This window comes from Homalodisca vitripennis, chromosome 6, assembly GCF_021130785.1.
Source record: "Homalodisca vitripennis isolate AUS2020 chromosome 6, UT_GWSS_2.1, whole genome shotgun sequence".
NCBI lineage: Eukaryota > Metazoa > Arthropoda > Insecta > Hemiptera > Cicadellidae > Homalodisca > Homalodisca vitripennis.
Genome location: NC_060212.1, coordinates 41220473 through 41241990, shown reverse-complemented (window position 1 = coordinate 41241990; position 21518 = coordinate 41220473). Strand labels below are relative to the sequence as shown.

At 33.2% G+C, this 21518-nt stretch overlaps 1 protein-coding gene across 1 annotated transcript; it reads left to right on the top strand.

Annotated features, from left to right (window-relative positions):
• Positions 1 to 9059: 9059 nt before the first annotated feature.
• LOC124365362 (ESX-1 secretion-associated protein EspK-like) lies at positions 9060 to 21311 on the top strand. Its single transcript, XM_046821338.1, has 5 exons — positions 9060 to 9130; positions 15608 to 15816; positions 19878 to 20268; positions 20315 to 20497; positions 20695 to 21311. The coding sequence occupies exons 2-5, from the start codon at positions 15799 to 15801 to the stop codon at positions 21309 to 21311; spliced, it is 1209 nt and encodes a 402-aa protein (XP_046677294.1). The 5' UTR covers positions 9060 to 9130; positions 15608 to 15798.
• The last annotated feature ends 207 nt before the right edge of the window (positions 21312 to 21518 follow it).

Genomic DNA, 21518 nt, shown 5'->3' with positions numbered 1-21518 from the left:
TTCGATCATCCTCTATTTCTGGTGGTAAATTTTAGAAGAGTTTTTAAACGTATGGCTGTAAGTATGTATGAGTCTTAGGAATGAGTGTGACTGTGTATGAACGGGTATGAATGGGGGCAATTTAAAATAGATATACCATATTTCTAAATAATTTAATTTGACGATTGTATGCAATTTTTATAATTGTTTGACACAATAAAAAGTATTAATTATTACCTACGGTCGGAATATACCTAGGAAAAGCTCTACTGATTCAGATTTTGACGATTTTGGATTTCACTGGTTGAGTAGTTGAGATAAAAGTGGTACTTAGAATTATGTTAGAAACAATGATTTTAGGTATCAATTGAACGCCGACTAATACCTATATAATTATCAAAGAAAAATTTAAAAAATCGCTAATACACCGAAAAAAAACTCTACTGATAAGAAGTTCCGACTACTTTGGATTTCACTGACTGACGTATCATTTCATTTTCCTTAGTATATTCCGATCGGAAGTGATTAATTTTTTTTCTCGATAATTATATATTTATTAGTCAGCGTTGAATTAATCTCTAAAATCAATGTCCTAACATAATTATAAGTACTACTTTTACCTCAACCACTCAACCAGTGAAATCCAAAATCGTCAAAACGAATCAGTAGAGAGCTTTTCTTCGGTATTTACCGACCGGAAGTGATTTTTTTCTCGATAATTATATAGGTAGTCGAGTACAGTTTAATGATAACAAAAGCTCGTCGTCCTAACTCAATCAAAAATACCACGTTTACTCAATAACCGAAGTCCGAAGTAGTTGAAGTTCTAATCATTAGAGGTTTTCAGGGGTATTTTATTTCCGACCGAAAGTGATTTTTCCGATAATTATATGCTCGTCTACAGTGTAAATGATACAAAAAATCGTCATTATAAATCATTCATAAATACCTCAATCAATGAAATCCAAACTGCCCGAACTTCTAATCAGTAGAGTTTTTTTTCCGGTGCATTTTCCGACCGTTAGTTTTGATCTGTACCCGAGCAACGCTCGAAAATCGCCCTTCTTTTCTAAAGGGTTTTCGGCCGTCAGTGGCCCAATATCCCCGAAGGGGTATTTCATTTTCTTCACAAAAATATATTTGAGTCAATTATACGCTTGAGTGAAGCTCTGTTTTGTTCTTTTTTCTTTCTTATCCAGTTGAATCCAACATCACTTTGGTGCCTTCTACTCGGCCAGAATCGAACTTCGTAAAGTTTCTGTAGCTATACAAGAAAATTAGTGGTACTAGAGTTGCTGTAAGAGTTTAATTTTCCTATTACATCTTTCCACTTTCTATAAGGCGTAGTTACTAAAGCTCCATATTTTTTGGTATTTACCTTTTACCAGTGAAATCATTGGCAAATAACACACAAAACGTCCCCCGGATCCCCCGGTTTTCGGACCCCCCCCCCGAACGAAATTTCTGGCTACGCTACTGGCTGCGGGAGGAAATAAAAAATACGCTGCTAAAAGACCAAATGAAACTGAAAAACTTGAATAAGAAGCTTGAGGAGGCCTTGGAAAATCTTTCGAAAATCCCAAAACATGAGAAACTATAACTAGGGATTTCAACACGCAAAGCTCCAAATGATGATGTCATTGTTTGTTATTGTTTGCAGCTGCATCACGCCATCTCCTTTTGCAGCATCGTGTTGTAGCCGTATACTGAATAGAGTGAGTCATCTCTGGTTACTAGTCGAAATGAAAGTTGCTAAATAGAGAAATAAAACGAAGTAGCCATAAAATCGTGGACATGTCTATGTGCAAAGATAGTCCTAGGGGGTTTAGAAGGAAGGGAATCGTTGTTAAACTTTATGATCAAATTTCAAAGTTCTTTATGTGTCTTATATATATACGTGTTTACTACCTATATATATATATATATATATATATATATATATATATATATATATATATATATATATATCTAGGTAGAAACACGTTCAAATAATACAGTCAAAAATTAAATATGCTACAAAGAAATTTTAAGCAATATATTAATATACAAGCATTTTTTGTTGTTTAAATTTCGAACTCAATTTAAAGATCTCGTTTAAAGTACAAACCTTTTATGAAGTAGCCTTTTATTTTGTTAACATAGAACTTTAATTTAGTTATTATTTAGAGTTACATTATATTATTGCAGTTATATGTAAGAGAACTATGTGTAAAGTGACGAATTTTATATTTGCATAAGAACGTGGTTTCTGAATAAAAATTTTATAATTACTTCTAACTAGCAGTTACACGCAGCTTCGCACGTAATTTCATAAGTTTATCATCTGGTTCGAGTGAATTATATTTCTATATCGATGTTGTGTTTGCCTTCTTACCACAGTAAAAATATTTTAAAAAGTAAATATTTACTGTCATAGTAATTTAATCCAGACTTAGATTTTGTTCCGTAGTTTATTTTGTTTTTTCCGACCAAAATATATACACACACACACAAATCTGAACTTACTTCTGATAAAAGACAACTAAGATGGATTTTATAAAGGTCTTTAAATGTATAGTAAAAGTTAGATATCAACTCTTTTACATCTAAATCTTAATATTTGATAAAAAAATTACCGGTGAAAACTAAATTAATAATGAAACTATTTACTTGTTTCTTTCTTTATAAACTTTATAAAAAGTTGAATCATGCTTACAAACTTTCAAGCATATACTTCATTGCTACTTATTACAACAGTGTTATATAAACCATTATGCAGGGTGCCCCAGAACTTTCTATTAATATTTTCAAATATTATTCCTGGACCATAGGCAAACCAAAATATCATATTAAAATTTTCTAAAAATCAATAATTACTCAAATATTCGCTATTCAGTTTGTTCACTGTACTATTTTTATTTAAGAATGGCTTATTGTAATAAAGTTTAAATTAATATATTACCTTTACAACCTAAATGCCTGATTACAAAAATGCCAATGTTTTAAAGCTTTATTTTCAAAATGGCGGCTTTCTAAAATCTTTAACCATAAACATTTTAAAAACGACATTTGATCAAAAAGCGATAGTTATTACATTATAGTTAGAACATGTAATTGCAAATCCAACGATACCAAGTTTAAGAAGATCTGTTTATAAATAAAGGAAATAATCCGCTTTAAAAAAACCTCCGATTACTAAACCATATCCACCGTTATTAGGTTACAGTACTGTTCGTGAGCCACAACAATCAGCTGTTTTAATTTTAGGTGCTCTAATCAGCTGATTATAACTTTACTTTGTTTGTCTTTGGTCATAACATCCTTACCATTATGTAGGTTTCTTTTGATTAAAACATAAGAAGATAAAAGTTTTATAGTCTACAAAATTAATAACTTTATTTAAAAAAGGAAACTAATAAATCTCTAACTGTTTAAATAAAAAAAAGGGAATTCTATTGTTTTAATTCAAGATGTGCAATTGTATTGGTAGAGAGTTCAGGGACACCCTGTATAACGTGTAAAAACTTACTACAATACTACTAGTAACAAATAAATAGTAAACAACAACCAAAATTAAAGCAGACACAAGTTCACGACAGTAAATAATAATTAATTATGCTAAAAACATTTCAATCGAGTTCTTTCGCAAGGGTATAAGAATGAAGAGCATCAAGCAGATAAAGCAACTGATAACATATCTTGTTAAATGTGTATACCAATATTTTGTCCTTATTTTAGGTCAACGAAAGTTCAAGTGAAAGAGCTGAAGAGTATGAACAAATAAAGCATTTAAATTACTTGAGCATGTACGCTTGACGATCACGAAAAGTGGGATGGCCGAAATAAAGTGAAATTAGTTAGATACTGTCTGCATTCATGGTGGAGCAATGAATTCTTGTTCTAACCTTATATCCAAATTTCCAGATACATTTCTTCCTTTGGTGGAAGAAGATATTAGAAGCTATTTTTATCTAATTCAGAAACCGGTTTACTCCCCTCCAATCACAACCTCTTACTGATAAGGTAAATATCTCAGCCGAATCTGTCGGTTTAATGTAGTTGGTAAGGACAAGCCCGATATAGTCTGAATAAAGTGAAGTGTTTATTTTTGTTCGCGTATAGTTAGTACGCCTGAAGGAGGGTCCTACTGTGTTTGTTATACCTATCGAAGGGATCAAATCCCATAGTACCAATAGAAGAAAAACAAGGTAAGTTTAGTTTAGTATAAAATACCATCAATTAGTTTGCTGGGTAAATCATTAATATGTTTATCCATCTATGGAGGCTAAAGATGAGGAAATAAATAAATTATAAATTTGCTTCAAGTAAATCTTATTGTACGGTATGAGATGACGAAATATATTTAGAGAAAAGATGAAGCTTAGAGTATATATATATATATATATATATATATATATATATATATATATATATATATATATATATATATACATACGACCAGGACAAGCAACAAAAGACATAAACCGTATTTTAATTTTGATACAATTAACTTATATACCACTAAAGAGAACAAAAGTAGTTTATTTGTCACATTAGATTGATATATGGAGAATAAAGGGTCAGTATTTTGGTAACCAATGTCCCAACTTCTATTTCCTCTCCTATTTAAATTATTATTTCTCCAGTTGCCCCGTTTATGTTATTGGAGATGCAAAACAGAGTCTAATCATAATTGGAATGAGGTGTATATTTAATTATTACTTTTCTCTAAAGATATTTTTTGTTAAATTTTCGTTGTGTGTTTAAAATGAAGCAATCAAATTGTAAAGAAAGTATATGCGTCCTTTCAGGAAAGTGCTTATCACATTTGAACAAGTAGTTCTGAGACAATGTAGCTTATATAATAAAAGTATGTCTCCTGCGCTTTATCGAAATTAAAAACAATTCTACTCCAAGTAAATTTGATCTAAATATCTAACTTTATTTACTAAACACATTCAGGTAGTAAAATACCAACTTCTTGTCCAAAATCATAACACAAAAACCCAATTATAATTGAAATAGTAACTACGTCATTTAAATGACTATTGTATCAAAATTAAATCAAAAACTTTTGAGGAGTATATTTTTTTGCATAAGGGGTGTTGGAAACGCTAAAATATTCCAAACTTTTTACATTTTGTGGTGGTAACTTGGAGAAGAACTCATACAGTATTTTCCTCAAAGAGTAATTGGTTTTAAGGATAAAAATACTTTCCATAAGGCAGATGTACGTAAAATATGTTTTTCGTACATTTTCACGCATCGTGTGATTTAGTGACAATTTCGGTTGCATAACAAAATTTAACCAAACATGCACAATACGTTTGCATGCTGGTCACCAAAATTGTAAATGCTGCTAATTGTGCAAACTCTTTTTACGCCACCAATTCCTTCTCAGAGGTTTCACTCGATTTCTAAGAAAAACTTATCTTCTAGCTGGTGGAGGGAGAAGCTGATAACGCAGAGCTAGTAATCTACCCAGAGCACGTTTGAACATTTCAAATGGCTGACTAACACTCTCTACACAAGCACTGTATTACAGCTGGGTTTCCTTCACCACTATGAGTCTCGTATGAGTATTTAAATTTCTTCAAAGTCAAACTGTCTCCTCATAAATTTTAATGTAATATATTTTGAATCAACACCTTTTAACCTATTTAAAACTAAATTTTAATCCTAGGATTTATTTACTTAACATTTATTTTGATATAGTAACTGATAGATCTTTCAACTAAATAAATGAAGAAGAAATGCATTTCTGTAATGATAGTCAATTACTGCAGTTGGTTTGTGATTAAGTGTGGTTACAACTATTATATAGTAGTATTGGTATGAACTTATATTAACCAATACTGTAGACATTAAAAAAATTATTTTATTTTTAAGTGCTGCTTTTTTGTATTTTTTCTGTATATATAGCGTGTAGTAAGCGCACAATTTGTAAATCGAACTCTGAGCCACGCACATAATTTTTCCTATGAGGATCTTTATTAACATTGAATATTGTACCGTGTGACTACACATTAGTAAAGATGTAAACAGACCGAGTATTTTGTTTATTTTATTAAGATTTTATGTATTTTCCCGGATGTTGTCGCTCATCGTATAACTGTACTTCGATGAACGCTCAATCAATAGACATTTTTATTATTATCTATCATCATAATAAACTATAATGTAATGTAATCTTCAACATACTCGTATTACGACGATTGTCTGATCTAAAAACATTATAATAACAGCAAATAAAAGTTTTAAAATATTCGCATCGCAAATTAATACAGAAGCATCACTGACGACCGTTGACGAGACGTAACATCATACGATAGCATATTATAACGTACTAGCAGTTACCCGCGGCTTCACACACAATGTAATTAACTTTATTTTCAAAGATAATTTATACATAGATGATTTAAATTACTTATAAATATAAATAATATAAAAAAAATTAAAAATCAATCGTTATGGATGTCTTTAAAAATGAAACTCCTATTGATTTGTATTGCAGCTTCAAAGTAAAATTTTCATGCTAATTCCAAACTATTTGCATCTTCAGTTTTTATGTATTCCCAAGTTACTGTAGCAAAGTTAATGCTGCTATTCTCCGATGTATATATAATCAAGTTAATATATTATTTTATTAACAAAAGACCAATATCATGATGACTACAATACATTACGATGAGTACTTCATAATACATTATCACTGTGAAGGAAACTGGATTTTTCCGGACATTTTCCATCGTTTGATAATAGAATATATCAGTAACACTACGTTTCGAGATCTGCAATCTGATCTCTTCTTCACGTTGCATCAGATTGCAGATCTCGAAACGTAGTGTTACTAATTTCTTGTTTCACTGAACGATGGAAAATGTCCGGAAAAATCCTGTTTCCTTCACAATCCTTCCATCGTCAAAAATAACCTTCAAACAAAGGACATTATCACTGTTATCCTCGCCATAGCAAGGAGCCAAAAGCCAACTTACATCGCCTAAGCAAACAAGTTTCCTTGAAACCGATGCATCAGCCGCGCTAGTGCTGGTGAATGTTGAAATGAAGTGGCAACAAAAGGGTTAAAAATATTAAATAATAATATTCTTCCAGAATTTATATTTTTTACCTTGATACATTTGAAACCAAAGTCAGACAGACACGTAATTAAATTTTAAATCAGTGTCAGCTAATAAACTCTTAAATGGCACTATATCTACTACTTATCTGTCTGATGGTCGTTTATAACTTTGTAAATTTATAAAAAATATAATTCGTAAAAAGGTTGTCGTTTCATATTTTTAATCTTCTATATATACCCTCCTATTTCGACCTTCACAAAAACTAGTGTCACTGAATCGATTTCTTCCGTAGAAAACATTCCTCTTTTGATATCAAGAGAAAAAAAGATTGTTTCCTTATAAAGTACAAATTGGTCTCCCTAGACTGTTATGTGTGTATGCGTTGGCTACTTGACATACACTCTTTACTTAAAATATTTCAATTAAGAAAAACGTCAACCTATGTATTTATGTTATTTACATGAAACATTTTACAGTTTTACCACTATCTCACATTTCTTTCCTAATATAAAACTAAAATGTATATATAGTGTACATATACATTTATATATAATATTTTAAGTATTTTTTGGTTGATCCTAAATACCGGCTTGTAAGTCTGTATTGAACATATACTGACAACGTTCAATATAATTGAAAGTTACTCGGTGGAAACCAACCTTTAAGGGAAAACTGAAGTTGACTGAGGGAAATTTAGTTCGTGTGAGGGAGTTCTGACGGATGAAAGTGGAAACACACTATATAATTCTGGAGCTCTGTAATTCCAGAGGGACATCACGCGCCTGCAACTAACTACCTGCAATCTCGCAGCACGGATGCGTTGGAAAAATAAATTCTTCTCCTCTGGGAGTCCGAGACTATCTCTAAGTTGTCTACACCAAGTTAAAACAATGCTCATAAAAGATCTTGAGATACTTTGGTCTTGAAGGAAGAAGAAATAATACAATACATTACAGAAAAATTGATACAATAATACAAAACAATGTTGACGTTGGTCAGTCTGTTTTGTGGTAACAAATAGCTTCCACACAACATCCAATTAATTGTTAAAATTAGAATTCGTAAACTTAGTAGGGTGTGCTTACAACACCAAACATACGAATGTTGAGTTTAGCTCCAGTTCACATTCCTCTCAGTGCATCATCTATCTGATTCTAACATGTCACAGATTCGACTCTTGAAATCTAGAGTGATGTTCGTCTGGAAAGAGCAAAACACGTCGGTGACGAAGAAGCTCAAGACAAACTCTTAGCATCATTTCGACACCAGAGACTACAACATTAATGTAATCTAGGTGAAGAAGTATTCTCATTGTCTCATCATGTTAGAAACGATCTCTAAGCACGGTGAAGCAATCAACTGTAAATAACGTGGCTATGGTGGGAATGTTTGATTCAATGTGAATTTTAAGTTTAGATCCAATTTACCTTCCTCTTAGTTCACCTGCTTCCATATTTCAGACGCTGTACTAAGACGAAGATGAACTGGATCTAAACCCAACATTCACATTGAATCAATCCTTCCCACCATAGCTACATCATGTAACCTAATTTTCTTTCATCACCTGAAGAAGAAGAATATGGGATATCGTTGTTAGCTCATAACGATGGGAAATATAATACTCGAGTCAAAATCATAAATCGTCAAAACAATCTTTTAGCGAACAATCCGTGGTAATTAAATTTTAGGTGCAGCACAAGGTACTGGACTATTCTATCTGTCTCTGATGGCACGTACTAACTGAATAGCCATCTTATGGTTGTATACCATGGTACACTGATATTGCTATCCGACAGTACATAGTCCACTGGTATAGCCATCATGGCCGTGTATATATAGATAGTAAGGCCATCACGCCACGCAAAAGCTATATAAAACTGGACATATCTGGGTAATTGACTAAATGAATCTGATCATACAAAGTAATCATTTTATCTCTGTCTCATTTTATCACGCCATATCAGACAGTCTGTACATCACGCCAGCTGATACGAGCACCAACATGAACCTGTCTGTGGTGGACAGTTGATTCGCCAACACTAACGCCAACCGTTCACTAGTGGACTTATCACCATGATTGCTCTCTAGCGGTAAGTGTTTCCAACAACTAGATATCTAGTCCTGGAACTGTTATCTCGTGAAATAGATAATAAAAAGGCTTGCATTTTAATTGTGATAACGTTCTCTTAAATGTACCCAGTTTTACAACACTATTTAACGAATTTTTGCTTTCTTCAGAACAGTTTGAATTGTTTTACACTATATTTTGTTATCTGTACTGTGTAAAAACGAATATCTAGATGTGTTGCTAGCGCTAATCTCGGAAACGTCTGGACCAATTCGGCTAATTCTTTTTTAATACCGTTGATGTCCAAGAAAGGTTTAAAAGGAGAGAAAAGTTAAAATAGTTTCACAGAATATTTAAGAAATCGGGAAAAAAATTATAAAATATTTGCAACAAGTAATCCAAAGTGAGCTTATATTTAACAGCTGTTGACACTTTCAACTGAAGTTTATCAAAGAGACAGAAACATTTGTTTACATTTAGATTTTAGAAAATATTAAAAATACAGTGCTTTATCAGTAGTGTAATGCAAATTGCACAGATCGACTTACTATCTATTGTTTACTTTAAAACGGATAGTTTTACTTTAATTAAATACAAATTCAATATCTACTTTTTACTCCAGGTTGCACCTGTAACGGATTTAAAACATCTGATGCATTGTAAATATTATTCAAATACAGTTTAGGACCGATAAAAACTAAATATTCAGTAATTTCTAATTCAGTTTGAACTAAAAAAATTTGTAACTATACATTTTTGAGACAATTAGTTTCTATTGTCTTTTTCACGTCACTAAAATATAAAATGTTTTAAAACTTCATGTTTCACCTCAAGTGCTTGATAATAAGGTAATGTAAAAAAACGAAGCAAGCTGCAGTTCTTCAACTAAAAATTGAGATATCGTAAAATCATGAAGCAGAAATAAAGTTTTTTGTGTACAATTATACAAAATTCTTTGAAAGCCCAATACTGTATAACACATTCCATGTGAAAGCAAAAAGTAGAAATTTGTGATCATACGAAATTACTCATATTTGCCACATGTGGTGTTAATAAGGGATCAAAAGTTTCAGAATACTATTTGCAGCAATTCATATTTAAAAAGAATATGTTTAAAGATTTGAAAATTACAAAAGAATGTACTTAGATAATGTCAGCCTTGATAGCTTTGCTCTGTGTCCCGCGACCTTGGCTTTGGTATCATACTAGAGGATACCTGATATCAGCTCGCAAGGTGATCAACAATCTGCATCTGCTGTTTGAATGATCCACAGATTTCAAGTGAAGATAACAAAAACAAGCTTTTCTGATATGATGTTATCTTATTTCTTAGAACAGTTACTTTCTCAGACAATAAAAAACGAAAAACTATTGTATCTATGTACTTATCTTCTTACTTATCTCCTCCTGCTTACTTACCTTATTTTAATTATTTCATCTCTTTTGTTTTACTTTACTTATATTCTCCCAAATGTATTGATGTAAACAGAAAAATGACTAACTTATCTTTAACTATCCTTCTATTTCCCGAACGGGTACAAATTTTAATGTAGGCTACTACATAGACACGGGTATTGTTACGTACTATTTCTAGTGTAAATTTAAATTGTTAAAAATAATTTTTAAACACAAAAATGCAAGTAAGAAGGAACCAACTACTTATGTACTTGTCTTGCTTATCTCCTTATCCTTACTTATCTTACCTTACTTATTATGCTTTACTTCATCTTATCTTCTCTCCTAAGTATTGATTATGAATAAATAAAAATATACTTGCTTATAATTATCTTATTCTTCTACTTCCCGAATGGGTATAAAGTTCAATATACTATATCTAGACACGTAATACTTATTTACTATATCTGAATTGTCTATATACATTGTTAAATTCATACATCAGCATGTAATATCAAGAAAAAAATACTACAGAAACAGAAGAAATTTATGAAAATAAATTAAATTAGCTATTAAGATAAATATAGAATGGGTAGGATTGTGTAATCGAAAGTGGTTCTCAATTTTGATCCATGACGTTGGTTTGAAATTTTCAAGCATTGAGAAAACGGTGAAGCAATTGGTCAAAGTTTGAAATGCTCAATATCGGTCAATAATTGAATGAAATTTCGCAGTGAATCATGTAAGGGAATTTAAAGTGTTCAATACTATGCTCAAGAAACAGGGTTGAATCCTGGGAGTCTGCTAACAGAGGCTGACATATCATGAAATTTATGAGGGGTAAGGATTTCTTTTATATGCCATCATTTACTTCAAACCATGGGGGATGCTTTAACGTAGAAGAATTAGCTTCCAGGTGCTGACATCTGAAGACAGCCCTGTTGGGGTTTATACTTATAAAAAAATTATCTGTCACCGTTTTTATTTAGGCCAAAAGCACCTAATTCCCTACTTTAACCTGTTAAATCCACGAATCAGTATCATACCTCGCCCTCTATTATTACAACAGTATATTGACTAAAGGCATGATCTGCTCGAGGCTCTGCCCTTATATGGGATAAATGCCTGCAATTCCACGTGTAGTGAAAAACTTTTTTTATCCATAGCAGTTATCAAGGTCTATGACTTAATATAACTCCACTGTCAAAAATCGATTGCATTTACCTTACATCTGTTTATATTTCGGAATAAACAAAACTTGTGATTGCATTTCCGAGTACCTACAAGGAGCGTGTTCATTCACACTGCTGGTGTGTTATAAAATACTGCATTACGTCGTAGTCGGTCACCATCTTAAAACCAAACGAGATACTGTGGAACCTAAAAACAAAATGTGTTCTCAGTCAAAACTCAATTGCATTTCATTTAAATTTGTTTATCTTTTCAGATACTGAGAAACGTAAAAACTGTTTTAAAATAGTACATAATTCCAAAACACCTTTCAATTTTTAGTTGTGAATTTCGTTGCTTGAAACTATGGGTCAATAAGACTTGCAGACTGCGCAACACCCATAATGATTACATAAAGTTACAATAAAAAATTAACACATGAAATGTTATGAAATTTCGCTTAAGAACTATGTTACATCGCGAATATTGGGGATCCATCTCTTGAATTTTCAAGTCAATACTAAAATTACATGAACCTTTTGTATGTATCAACATTTAACCTTAAAATGGGTGTTTCCAATTTGTATGCCTCACTTAAGTAATCTTGGAAACTATAAGAGATACAGCGAAAGATTAAATAGACAAAGTTTTGCGTAATAACAAGACCAACAATTCAATGTGGTTTAGTTAATTATTGGTTACGTCTTTCACTCGCTGCGCTCAAAACACCTTCACGTTTTTCGTAAAAATCTTCGTAAAAACGGTCACATCTTTCTTATTAGTTCCTGTAATATATGGTATATAGGTATCAAGTTCTTATTGCAAACAGTTTTATTACTATATGGTGAGGAGTACTCATCTGAATACAGTCGCTTACAGCTATTTAATTATATTTACTATTAATCATAAGAAACTATCATTAGAAAACACTGGATTAATGAAGTAAGTAGACATTTTATTAATCTTAAATTCTTGAATTCATAGGTAACTCTCTTTATAAACTACACCTGATAACATTAAAAATTCCCATTAAAACGATTATTAACAAAAGTTTTTGATGAAAAGAGAACAGTAATTCTTTAAAACAAATAAAGCGCTTGCTTCTTTCTGTGTAAGAGGCTGAGAGCCAGTGCGGAAGAAGAAAAAGAAAAATCACGTTTGACAATAAGCGAGTTACTTGGGCCTTATAGTATCTGTTATAGTATTGTCTTAAAAAAGGAACAATAAAAGGAATAATACAAGTTGCTAATTCTAATTACAATAATTTTGACACCAGAATAAGTCAAAATAATGACCAAGAATAAATAAATAAAAAAATAATAAAAAATAAATAAAATTAAAAAAATCAGTCACAACTTCTTTTCATGAGAAGTAATCATCAGTCAATAAATAATGTACGGAAGCTTTTAAAAGTTTTAATTCATGGGTAATAATGCCGTAAACGTGTCAACAATGAAAACTTTGCCGTGCATTACAACAGTTTAAAACTTACGTTTACGTTACTTCTCGTTCAAAATGTTTGTAATTAGTTTTAGCAACTGTTATTGTTTACGGATTATCACAGTTTTTCTAGTTTTCGTGATATTAGGCTTTGAAATCTCAACCGACGTATTGAAACGTGATATGATAATATACCCTATTTACTTTTCTCTTGATTTTAGACTTCGAAAAAAAATAACACTTCCAAAGTTTTGGTCTATACTTTTGCTAGTTTCTGAAAAAAAAAAAAAATTAAAATTAGAAATCAGATACATGCAGACAGACGGTAAACGAAAAGGGATAAACAATTAGTTGCATTTAATTTTCAGCTAGTCTTGGTCTATAGGGTTTAGTTACAATCTTGGGTAGGGTGAGCGGACCCGGGTTTTTATATCGAAATTATCAAACGATATTACTTAATCATAACCATCGATACAATCAATCGATACTGATTAATTATTTTTAACGATTAATTAAACAATCTATATCAATAGCTGTAAACACTCTCAAATAATAATATTTCATTACACTCTCTTAATTTAATATTTCAATTTTATATAAGTAACATTTGATTATCAAAAATGACAGTAAATTTTAGAAAACTACGCGACATTGCTTTGGAAGATGATAAGACATAATTTCATGACTTCAACATGTTGGACTCGTGCGGAAAAACCCATTATGTGAAATTTGTGGGAAAGAAACAACTGTAACTGTGAGAGGAGCAAATATGGTCGTCCTCAGTTTTCCTAATTTTGGTTGTAATAATTTGTTTGATCACTGTGAATATTAGATTCATATTTTAATTTAAAACATATGGTTGTTATTGAGAACTAGGTACTTTATATCGATTGATAGTCTAGGATTTGAGATGCGAATATTAGGTATCGATGATTACATTCTTCGATATAAAAAACCGGGTCCGCTTATCGTACCCTACCCACAGTCTTTATATATGAGTACATTTGACATTTGAAACAAACCATGTGGGCGTCTATTTGTAATTTAAACTTTTAGCGAACTCAAATGTTATCCTTAAGTGTGTTTAGTGGTATGGAAAAAATTAATTCCATTTAAATTCAATTCAATTCTATAAATTCAGTGGTTAAGGTTAATCCCGTATTGGGACGCTATGTTTACAACGAACGGAAATTGTATCAGTCAAGATTTTTAGTACTCGTAAATAATTTCTATAAAATTGGTTTCACAAACTTGTGTTATGATTATACAAACATAACAGACATAACAAACATAACATTATATAAGACTAACAGGTATTCGAGTTAGTCTTCTAAGCCATGGCTTCAATCGCTTTGGCCCCCTTCGTTTTGGTCGTTAAATTATATGAGATGCCTCATTTTAAATATATGATTAATATGCATCCAACAGTTTTGTAAAATTTATACTTTTTACTTGTTTATACAATGAAGAATAGAAAGGTCTGAGATTTTTCAAAATGACCATTGAAAAAAACTAAGGACCATTTGTATGTGATTAAAATTATGTATTTTAAATGAAACATTTCTCATTATTTTACGGATGAAATACTCAGAAGAAGTAAGTTGATTTTGTATATTTTAAATGAAACATTTCTTATTATTTTACGGCTAAAATACTCAGAAGAAGTAAGTTGATTTTGGATATATTAAATGAAACATTTCTTATTATTTTACGGCTAAAATACTGAGAAGAAGTAAGTTGATTTTGTATATATTAAATGAAACATTTCTCATTATTATACGGCTAAAACACTCAGAATAAGTAAGTTGATTTTGTATATATTAAATGAAACATTTCTCATTATTATACGGCTAAAATACTCAAAAGAAGTAAGTTATTTTTGTATAAACAGAAATAGCAATATATTATTTCTTATAGGATTTACATGTTATCAATATCTCGAAAACCCTTCGATATACAAAAACTTTGTTTATTAAAGAAAGTTTATTAAATGTAATTGGCGTTCCAAAACAATTTTTACTTCTTCTCTACATCCTGAAAAACCTTAATTGTAAATTTTTTAAATCTGTTTTAATGAACACCATACTGAAATGATATGCCATACCAAGCTGGGAAAGATATATGTTCATAAGACTTAGGAACGGTGGATGGTTTTTGGGCTCTAAGGGAGAAGTCATGTGTAGGCTACATTTTTCCGTTCTACCTAGAGGAAACATGCATTGGGTAGATTTCTTATACAAAATCTACCTAATACGGTACGTAAAAGTGTTTGGCATTTAACATTTTTGTTAAGGAACAAAATATTTAATTGCATAATACATGTAATATTTAAAAAAAAAACACCAGCAACTGGAATTAATTATATTCCATACACTGCGAGCACTTCCACTACTAATTGTGTTTATGGCGTCATTGCAACAACAGTTATAACAAAAGCCTAACACGCGATGCAAAGATAATGCTACTAATCACTAATGATTTTCGCTCGTTTTAGGATGTGTTAGAGGCCATCGGATGTCGCACTGGTTAATAAAAACTGACAAGGAAATTAGCTGTACCGACCCAGTGGACGTTGGATGTGTCAGCTGATGACAGAGGGCAGTATCCGAACAGTGGTATAGCTTCTCTGCAGGGGGACACTGGCGCCAGAGTTGGGCCAGGAACCATCGAACTTGCAGCGCAATCATGGGTAAGGCTCTGATGGTATGTTCCTTTAAATCTGCTCAAAAGGTTTTGGATTCTTTGTTAGAAGTTTGGTTTTTACAATTGTCAAAAATATGATATGCCGGACATCGTTCAGTGAAAAAATAGTAACACTACGTTTCGAAATCTACAATCTGATGTCTTCCTCAGGTGAAAAAACAGAAATGACAATGGATGTGATTGGTGATTGGCAAACAATCAGTCGGCATTAGGCCGCTTTGGTTGCCAATTCTGAAAAATGAACTTACAAGAAAACCTAAAGTATCAAACAGATTAGAGATTTGTAATAAACCAATGCAGAGTCACAGTATGGTTTTATGAATTAATCTAAAATGAATAGAAAAAGTGTTCACTCCCCCGATTCCTCATTTTTTGCCCGCCATCTGGTTACAGTTGGCGGATATCTTGGTCAGTTCAATGTGGTTGGTCGGTGAGTGCAGACCTATTGTGACTCTTTAGTTCAGTTTTAATAATTAGTGTTTTACTTTTTGAGGTATAGATCAGATTGCAGATCTCGAGACGTAGTGTTACTGATTCTTGTATCACTGAACGATGGTAAGTGTCCGGAAAATATCTTATCAGTGAAGTTTATCAAAGTTGAAAAATTAAAGTTGATTGAATTGGAATAGATTATGAAAAGACTTGTACACCGCTTTACCAGTTTATGTCAATAACATTTAAAATTTCTTAATATTGGCTAGGTAGTAATGAATCTTTGTTAAGTTATTTTATACTTACTAGCCTATAATTTAGCTGATTTCAATTTGTAAATTCACATTATAATTATGACTGATTTATTAGTTCTATGTAAATTAATTTTACTTTTAAATGTACTTTCAAGCTATATGTTTGTGGTACACGATTGTACTAGTCTATTTTGTTGTATTCATTGAAGCTGTGGAGTTTTTTCTAAAATCAATTATGTAGCAGCAATAACATTACATTGGAAATAAAATATTACATTTTTTATGATGAAATAACATGATGTGAATAACATAAAATAGAGTTTAAATCATAAGGTTTTTTTGCTATAGATTACTCAATTACAGTTTAACATGTACTTAGCGTTGGCAACACGTTTTTCCAACCGCCTTCGAACATCTTCCACTGAGGCTTGCATCATGATTACGATGCTGTTTTCGAAATATTTAGTACTTTGAAATTTTTTGTATAACTATAATGGGTTTATTTGTTATTTGACTTTAAATTGTTTTAACATACGCCATTTTGTTAATATTAAAGAAAATAATACATTTTTATTTTCCTCTTACCTATTCAAACCTATGTGCCAAATTAGGTTTCTTTAGCTTTATTAGTTTTAGAGATAATAATTTATTAATACATATTTTAAATGGTGGCCAGTGGCTAAACGAAGTGGAAATTGGGGAAAATAATATTCTTTATTTTTAGCTTAGAATGAAACATATAATCTGAATATGCATAGCCAGCCCAACCTTTTTGTTATAGTCTATTTATCGTTGAAACCGGTTCAGTGGTTTCGGAGGATATCGTAAACAAATATCGTGACACGAGATTTTTCTACATAAATACTGTAAAGTTTGGTACCTTTTCGATATTTAACATCATAGGGGTTTTGATATATGTTTTGAGCTATTTTATTTTCAAATAAATTTATTACATTGTTAGTGTAAACGTCAATATAGGTTTAGTAGTATCATTTCTTTTGTAGTTCAAACATTAGCAACATCTAGAACAATACATCGAAACGCAACAGCTTTTTAAGTTATTGCGTACAGCAATAAAATACCATGGTTTTGTTGGGTTTAGGAAATGGGTTTTGGAAGGACTTGATAGTTGGAAGTAGCAGGAGAGAGAAGGGTTTACTGGAGTCGGCTAGAGAATAAGGACGATCCGTTGTCAGATTTTATTTGGTTCTTAGAGATGTTGGTATTTATCCGGCTACTACAGAACGGTCTAAGTTTTACCCTATACAGAACGATCTTAAGTTTTACTCTATACAGAACGATCTTAAGTTTTACCCAATAACGATGGTGATAGAATATGTGGGGAATATTTGAATTATATTCTTCCAAGGTGGAAGTGTTGATGAGAAGGCAGTTAGTAAGGAGACTACGATGGTAACGAGATGAAACAGAGAGGTGTCTTAGTGGACCGATGAGAAATTGTGATGGACAGAGTACGTTAGCTAGGGTAGAATTGTTCATGAGAGGGTATCTGTCTAGTACGGAGACTCCGTTGGTAATGAGACGAGACCGAGAGGTGTCGTAGTGGACCGATGAGAAATTGTGATGGACAGAGTACGTTAGCTAGGGTAGAATTGTTCATGAGAGGGTATCTGTCTAGTACGGAGACTCCGTTGGTAATGAGACGAGACCGAGAGGTGTCTCAGTGGACCAATGAGAAATTGTGATGGACAGAGTACGTTAGCTAAGGTGGAATTGTTCATGAGAGGGTATCTATCTAGTACGGAGACTACGATGGTAACGAGATGAGGCAGAGAGGTGTCTTAGTGGACCGATGAGAAATTGTGATGGGCAGAGTACGTTAGCTAGGGTAGGATTGTTCATGAGAGGGCATCTATCTATTACGGAGACTCCGTTGGTAATGAGAGGAGACCGAGGGGGTGTGTCAGTGGACTGATGAGAAATTTTGATGGACTGAGTACGTTAAGCCTAGGGTGGAATTGTTTATGAGAGGGTATCTATCTAGTACGGAGACTCCGTTGGTAATGAGACGAGACCGAGAGTTGTCTCAGTGGACCAATGAGAAATTGTGATGGACAGAGTACGTTAGCTAGGGTGGAATTGTTCATGAGAGGGTATCTATCTAGTACGGAGACTCCGTTGGTAATGAGACGAGACCGAGAGTTGTCTCAGTGGACCAATGACCAGATTGGAGAAGTCTTCAGAGACGGAATGAAAGAGATTGTACAGTAACACACTACTGAACATATGCTCACGTTGTAGACAATGTATTTCATTTTAAGAATAAACTTTGCAAGTTTGTTTTTAAAACCCGCAGTTTTACTGTTACAAAAAAGTAAACTCATAATAATTGACAGAATTTACAAATTTTTAAAAACGTCTATTCGAAATTAAATGCTTTGATTTGATGGTTTTTATGTAATTTTGAAAAAAACTTTGGAAATGCGTATTTTAGCCTAATTGGTTCTTAAAAGTGGATGTTTTTTTTTTCTACGTGTAGTAATACTAGAAATATCACAAATTCGTAGTAATTATAAAGATTTAGCCATTATTTGAATAAATATGTTTTTTTAGGAACTATTAGGAAGAATTCATTGAACTTTTTGTATTTAAACTATAATAAAGTGTTTTGTTTGTTTAAGACAGAAAGTTGTTAAATGATATCAAAACCTAAAATAGTAATGTTCTAACGCTGAAAGAAAATATAAAAAATGCGCAGTAGATTCGCCATAAACACAGCATAAATCTAGAATTTTTTATTTCACGAATAAATATGTTGCAAGTTCTCCTCTCAATTTATTCAATTATTCACAATGAAATGGAATTAAACATGGGAAGTCCTAAAATCAAGGGATCTAAATGTAACTATGGTAAATAATAACAAATAGCTCCAGGAAAAATTCTTTTTAAAGGCGTATATTTATTAAATTAGGTAAGCATACACTAAAAATATTTTATGAAATTTGAATATATATATATATTTCATCATAAAACTGCATATTTTCACATCTCCTTCTAAAACATATTTGGATGGACTTGAACTTTTGATCAGCTCCCAGCATCAAGCCAAAGGCAATTAATTTTCATTTCAAAACTCATAAAAGTATTGAATGCAGACGCAAAGAATTCTTCAGGTTACTCAGTTTTTGTAAAATACTACGTGGAATAAAATAATTAACACTTTCAGTGGTGTTATTTGTTATTATGTAGTAATTTTATAGATGTACCATTTATATCTATAAAATTAGTTTACTGTTTATATCATCAGGATTCTACGTTGCACTATACCTAGCTTATATAATGATTAAAAAATGCAATTGGTTTAACTCACAGAATATGGATTTCAATAGTGTTGAAAACACTTTCTATGTTTAGGTACTGCTAATGCTGCTTACGGTATGGGGTTCAATGTTGTTAACAAAGTTTCATAAGAATGCAAGACAACAACGTCCTGGACGACACACAACTAGTCCTACCATATCATCCACAGGAACACCTCCCAGTATGTCTAACTCTTCAACAACATCGCCCTCTACAACATCTTCTCCAACAAATACAACCACATCTAACACTCCAGCAACACCTACAACGCCTACAGCTCCCGGAACTTCAGTTACTCCTACAACGCCATCTACTCCTGAGACTACTACACCTGCTACTCTCCAGTTACACCGGTTTCTCCTGGAACCCCTGCTACCACCCTGGAACCCCTGCAACGTCTGCCCCTCCTGTAACACCTGGGACACCTGCGACTCCTTCAACTCCCGTAACTTCTGTAACATCTGTACCCCCTACATCTCCTACTATTCCAGCAACTTCTGATATACCATCCACACCTGTTACTCCTGGATCCCCTGCAACGTCGGCTTCCACTCAGGAAACACCTGGAACTTCAGCGACTAGTGCTACACCTGAAACCCCTACTCCTCCAGCAACTGCAGTTTACTCCTGGAACCCCTGTTACGCCTGGAAACCCTGCAACATCTACCACTCCTGTAACACCTGAGACCTCTCTCCAAACTCTTTCACCATCCACTACACCAGCTGAAACTCCTGTTACAACAACTAATTCTGCAACGTCTGCTACTTCCTCCTACCTCTGCATCACCTTCCACTACTGGACCTTCTGCAACGCCTGCAACCTCTGCATCACCTGCAACTACTGGAGATCCTACTTCGTCTGATACTCCAGTAACAACTGGAAATCCTGCTACTCCTGGAACCCCTGTAACGCCCGCTACTCCTACAACACCTGGAATTCCTCCAACACCTGCAACCCCAGCTACGCCTGCTTCTCCAACAACTGGATCTTCTGCTACACCTGATATCCCTGTAACACCTGGAACTCCTGTTACAACTATAACACCCGCAACACCAGGAACACCTCCAACGCCTGCTACTCCTGCAACACCTGGAATTCCTCCAACACCTGCAACCCCAGCTACGCCTGCTTCTCCAACACCAGGATCTTCTGCTACACCTGATATCCCTGTAACACCTGGAACTCCTGTTACAACTATAACACCCCAACAAACACCAGGAACCCCCTGCAACGCCTGCTACTACTCCTGCAACATCTGGAACTCCAGCCCAACTCCAACACCTGCGACCCCAGCTACGCCTGCTTCTCCAACACCAGGATCTTCTGCTACACCTGATATCCCTGTAACACCTGGAAACTCCTGTTACAACTATAACACCCCCAACACCAGAAACCCCTGCAACGCCTGCTACTCCTGCAACATCTGGAATTCCTCCAACACCTGCAACCCCAGCTACGCCTGCTTCTCCCACACCTGGAACCTCTGATACACCTCCTATCCCTGTAACACCTGGAAACTCCTGCTATAACAGCAACACCCACAACCCCTGCAACACCAGGAATCCCTGTAACTCCTGCCAACACAACCTGGAACTTCTGATACACCTGCCATCCCTGTTACACCTGGAACTCCTGTTACACAACTGCAACACCCACAACTCCTGCAACACCCACAATTCCTGTAACAACCAGGA

Coding starts and splice junctions, on each gene's coding strand:
- LOC124365362 (XM_046821338.1), top strand. Junction 20,269..20,314: donor CTGCGACTCCTTCAACTCCC/GTAACTTCTGTA, acceptor CTACTATTCCAG/CAACTTCTGATATACCATCC. Junction 20,498..20,694: donor CTGCAACATCTACCACTCCT/GTAACACCTGAG, acceptor CTGATACTCCAG/TAACAACTGGAAATCCTGCT.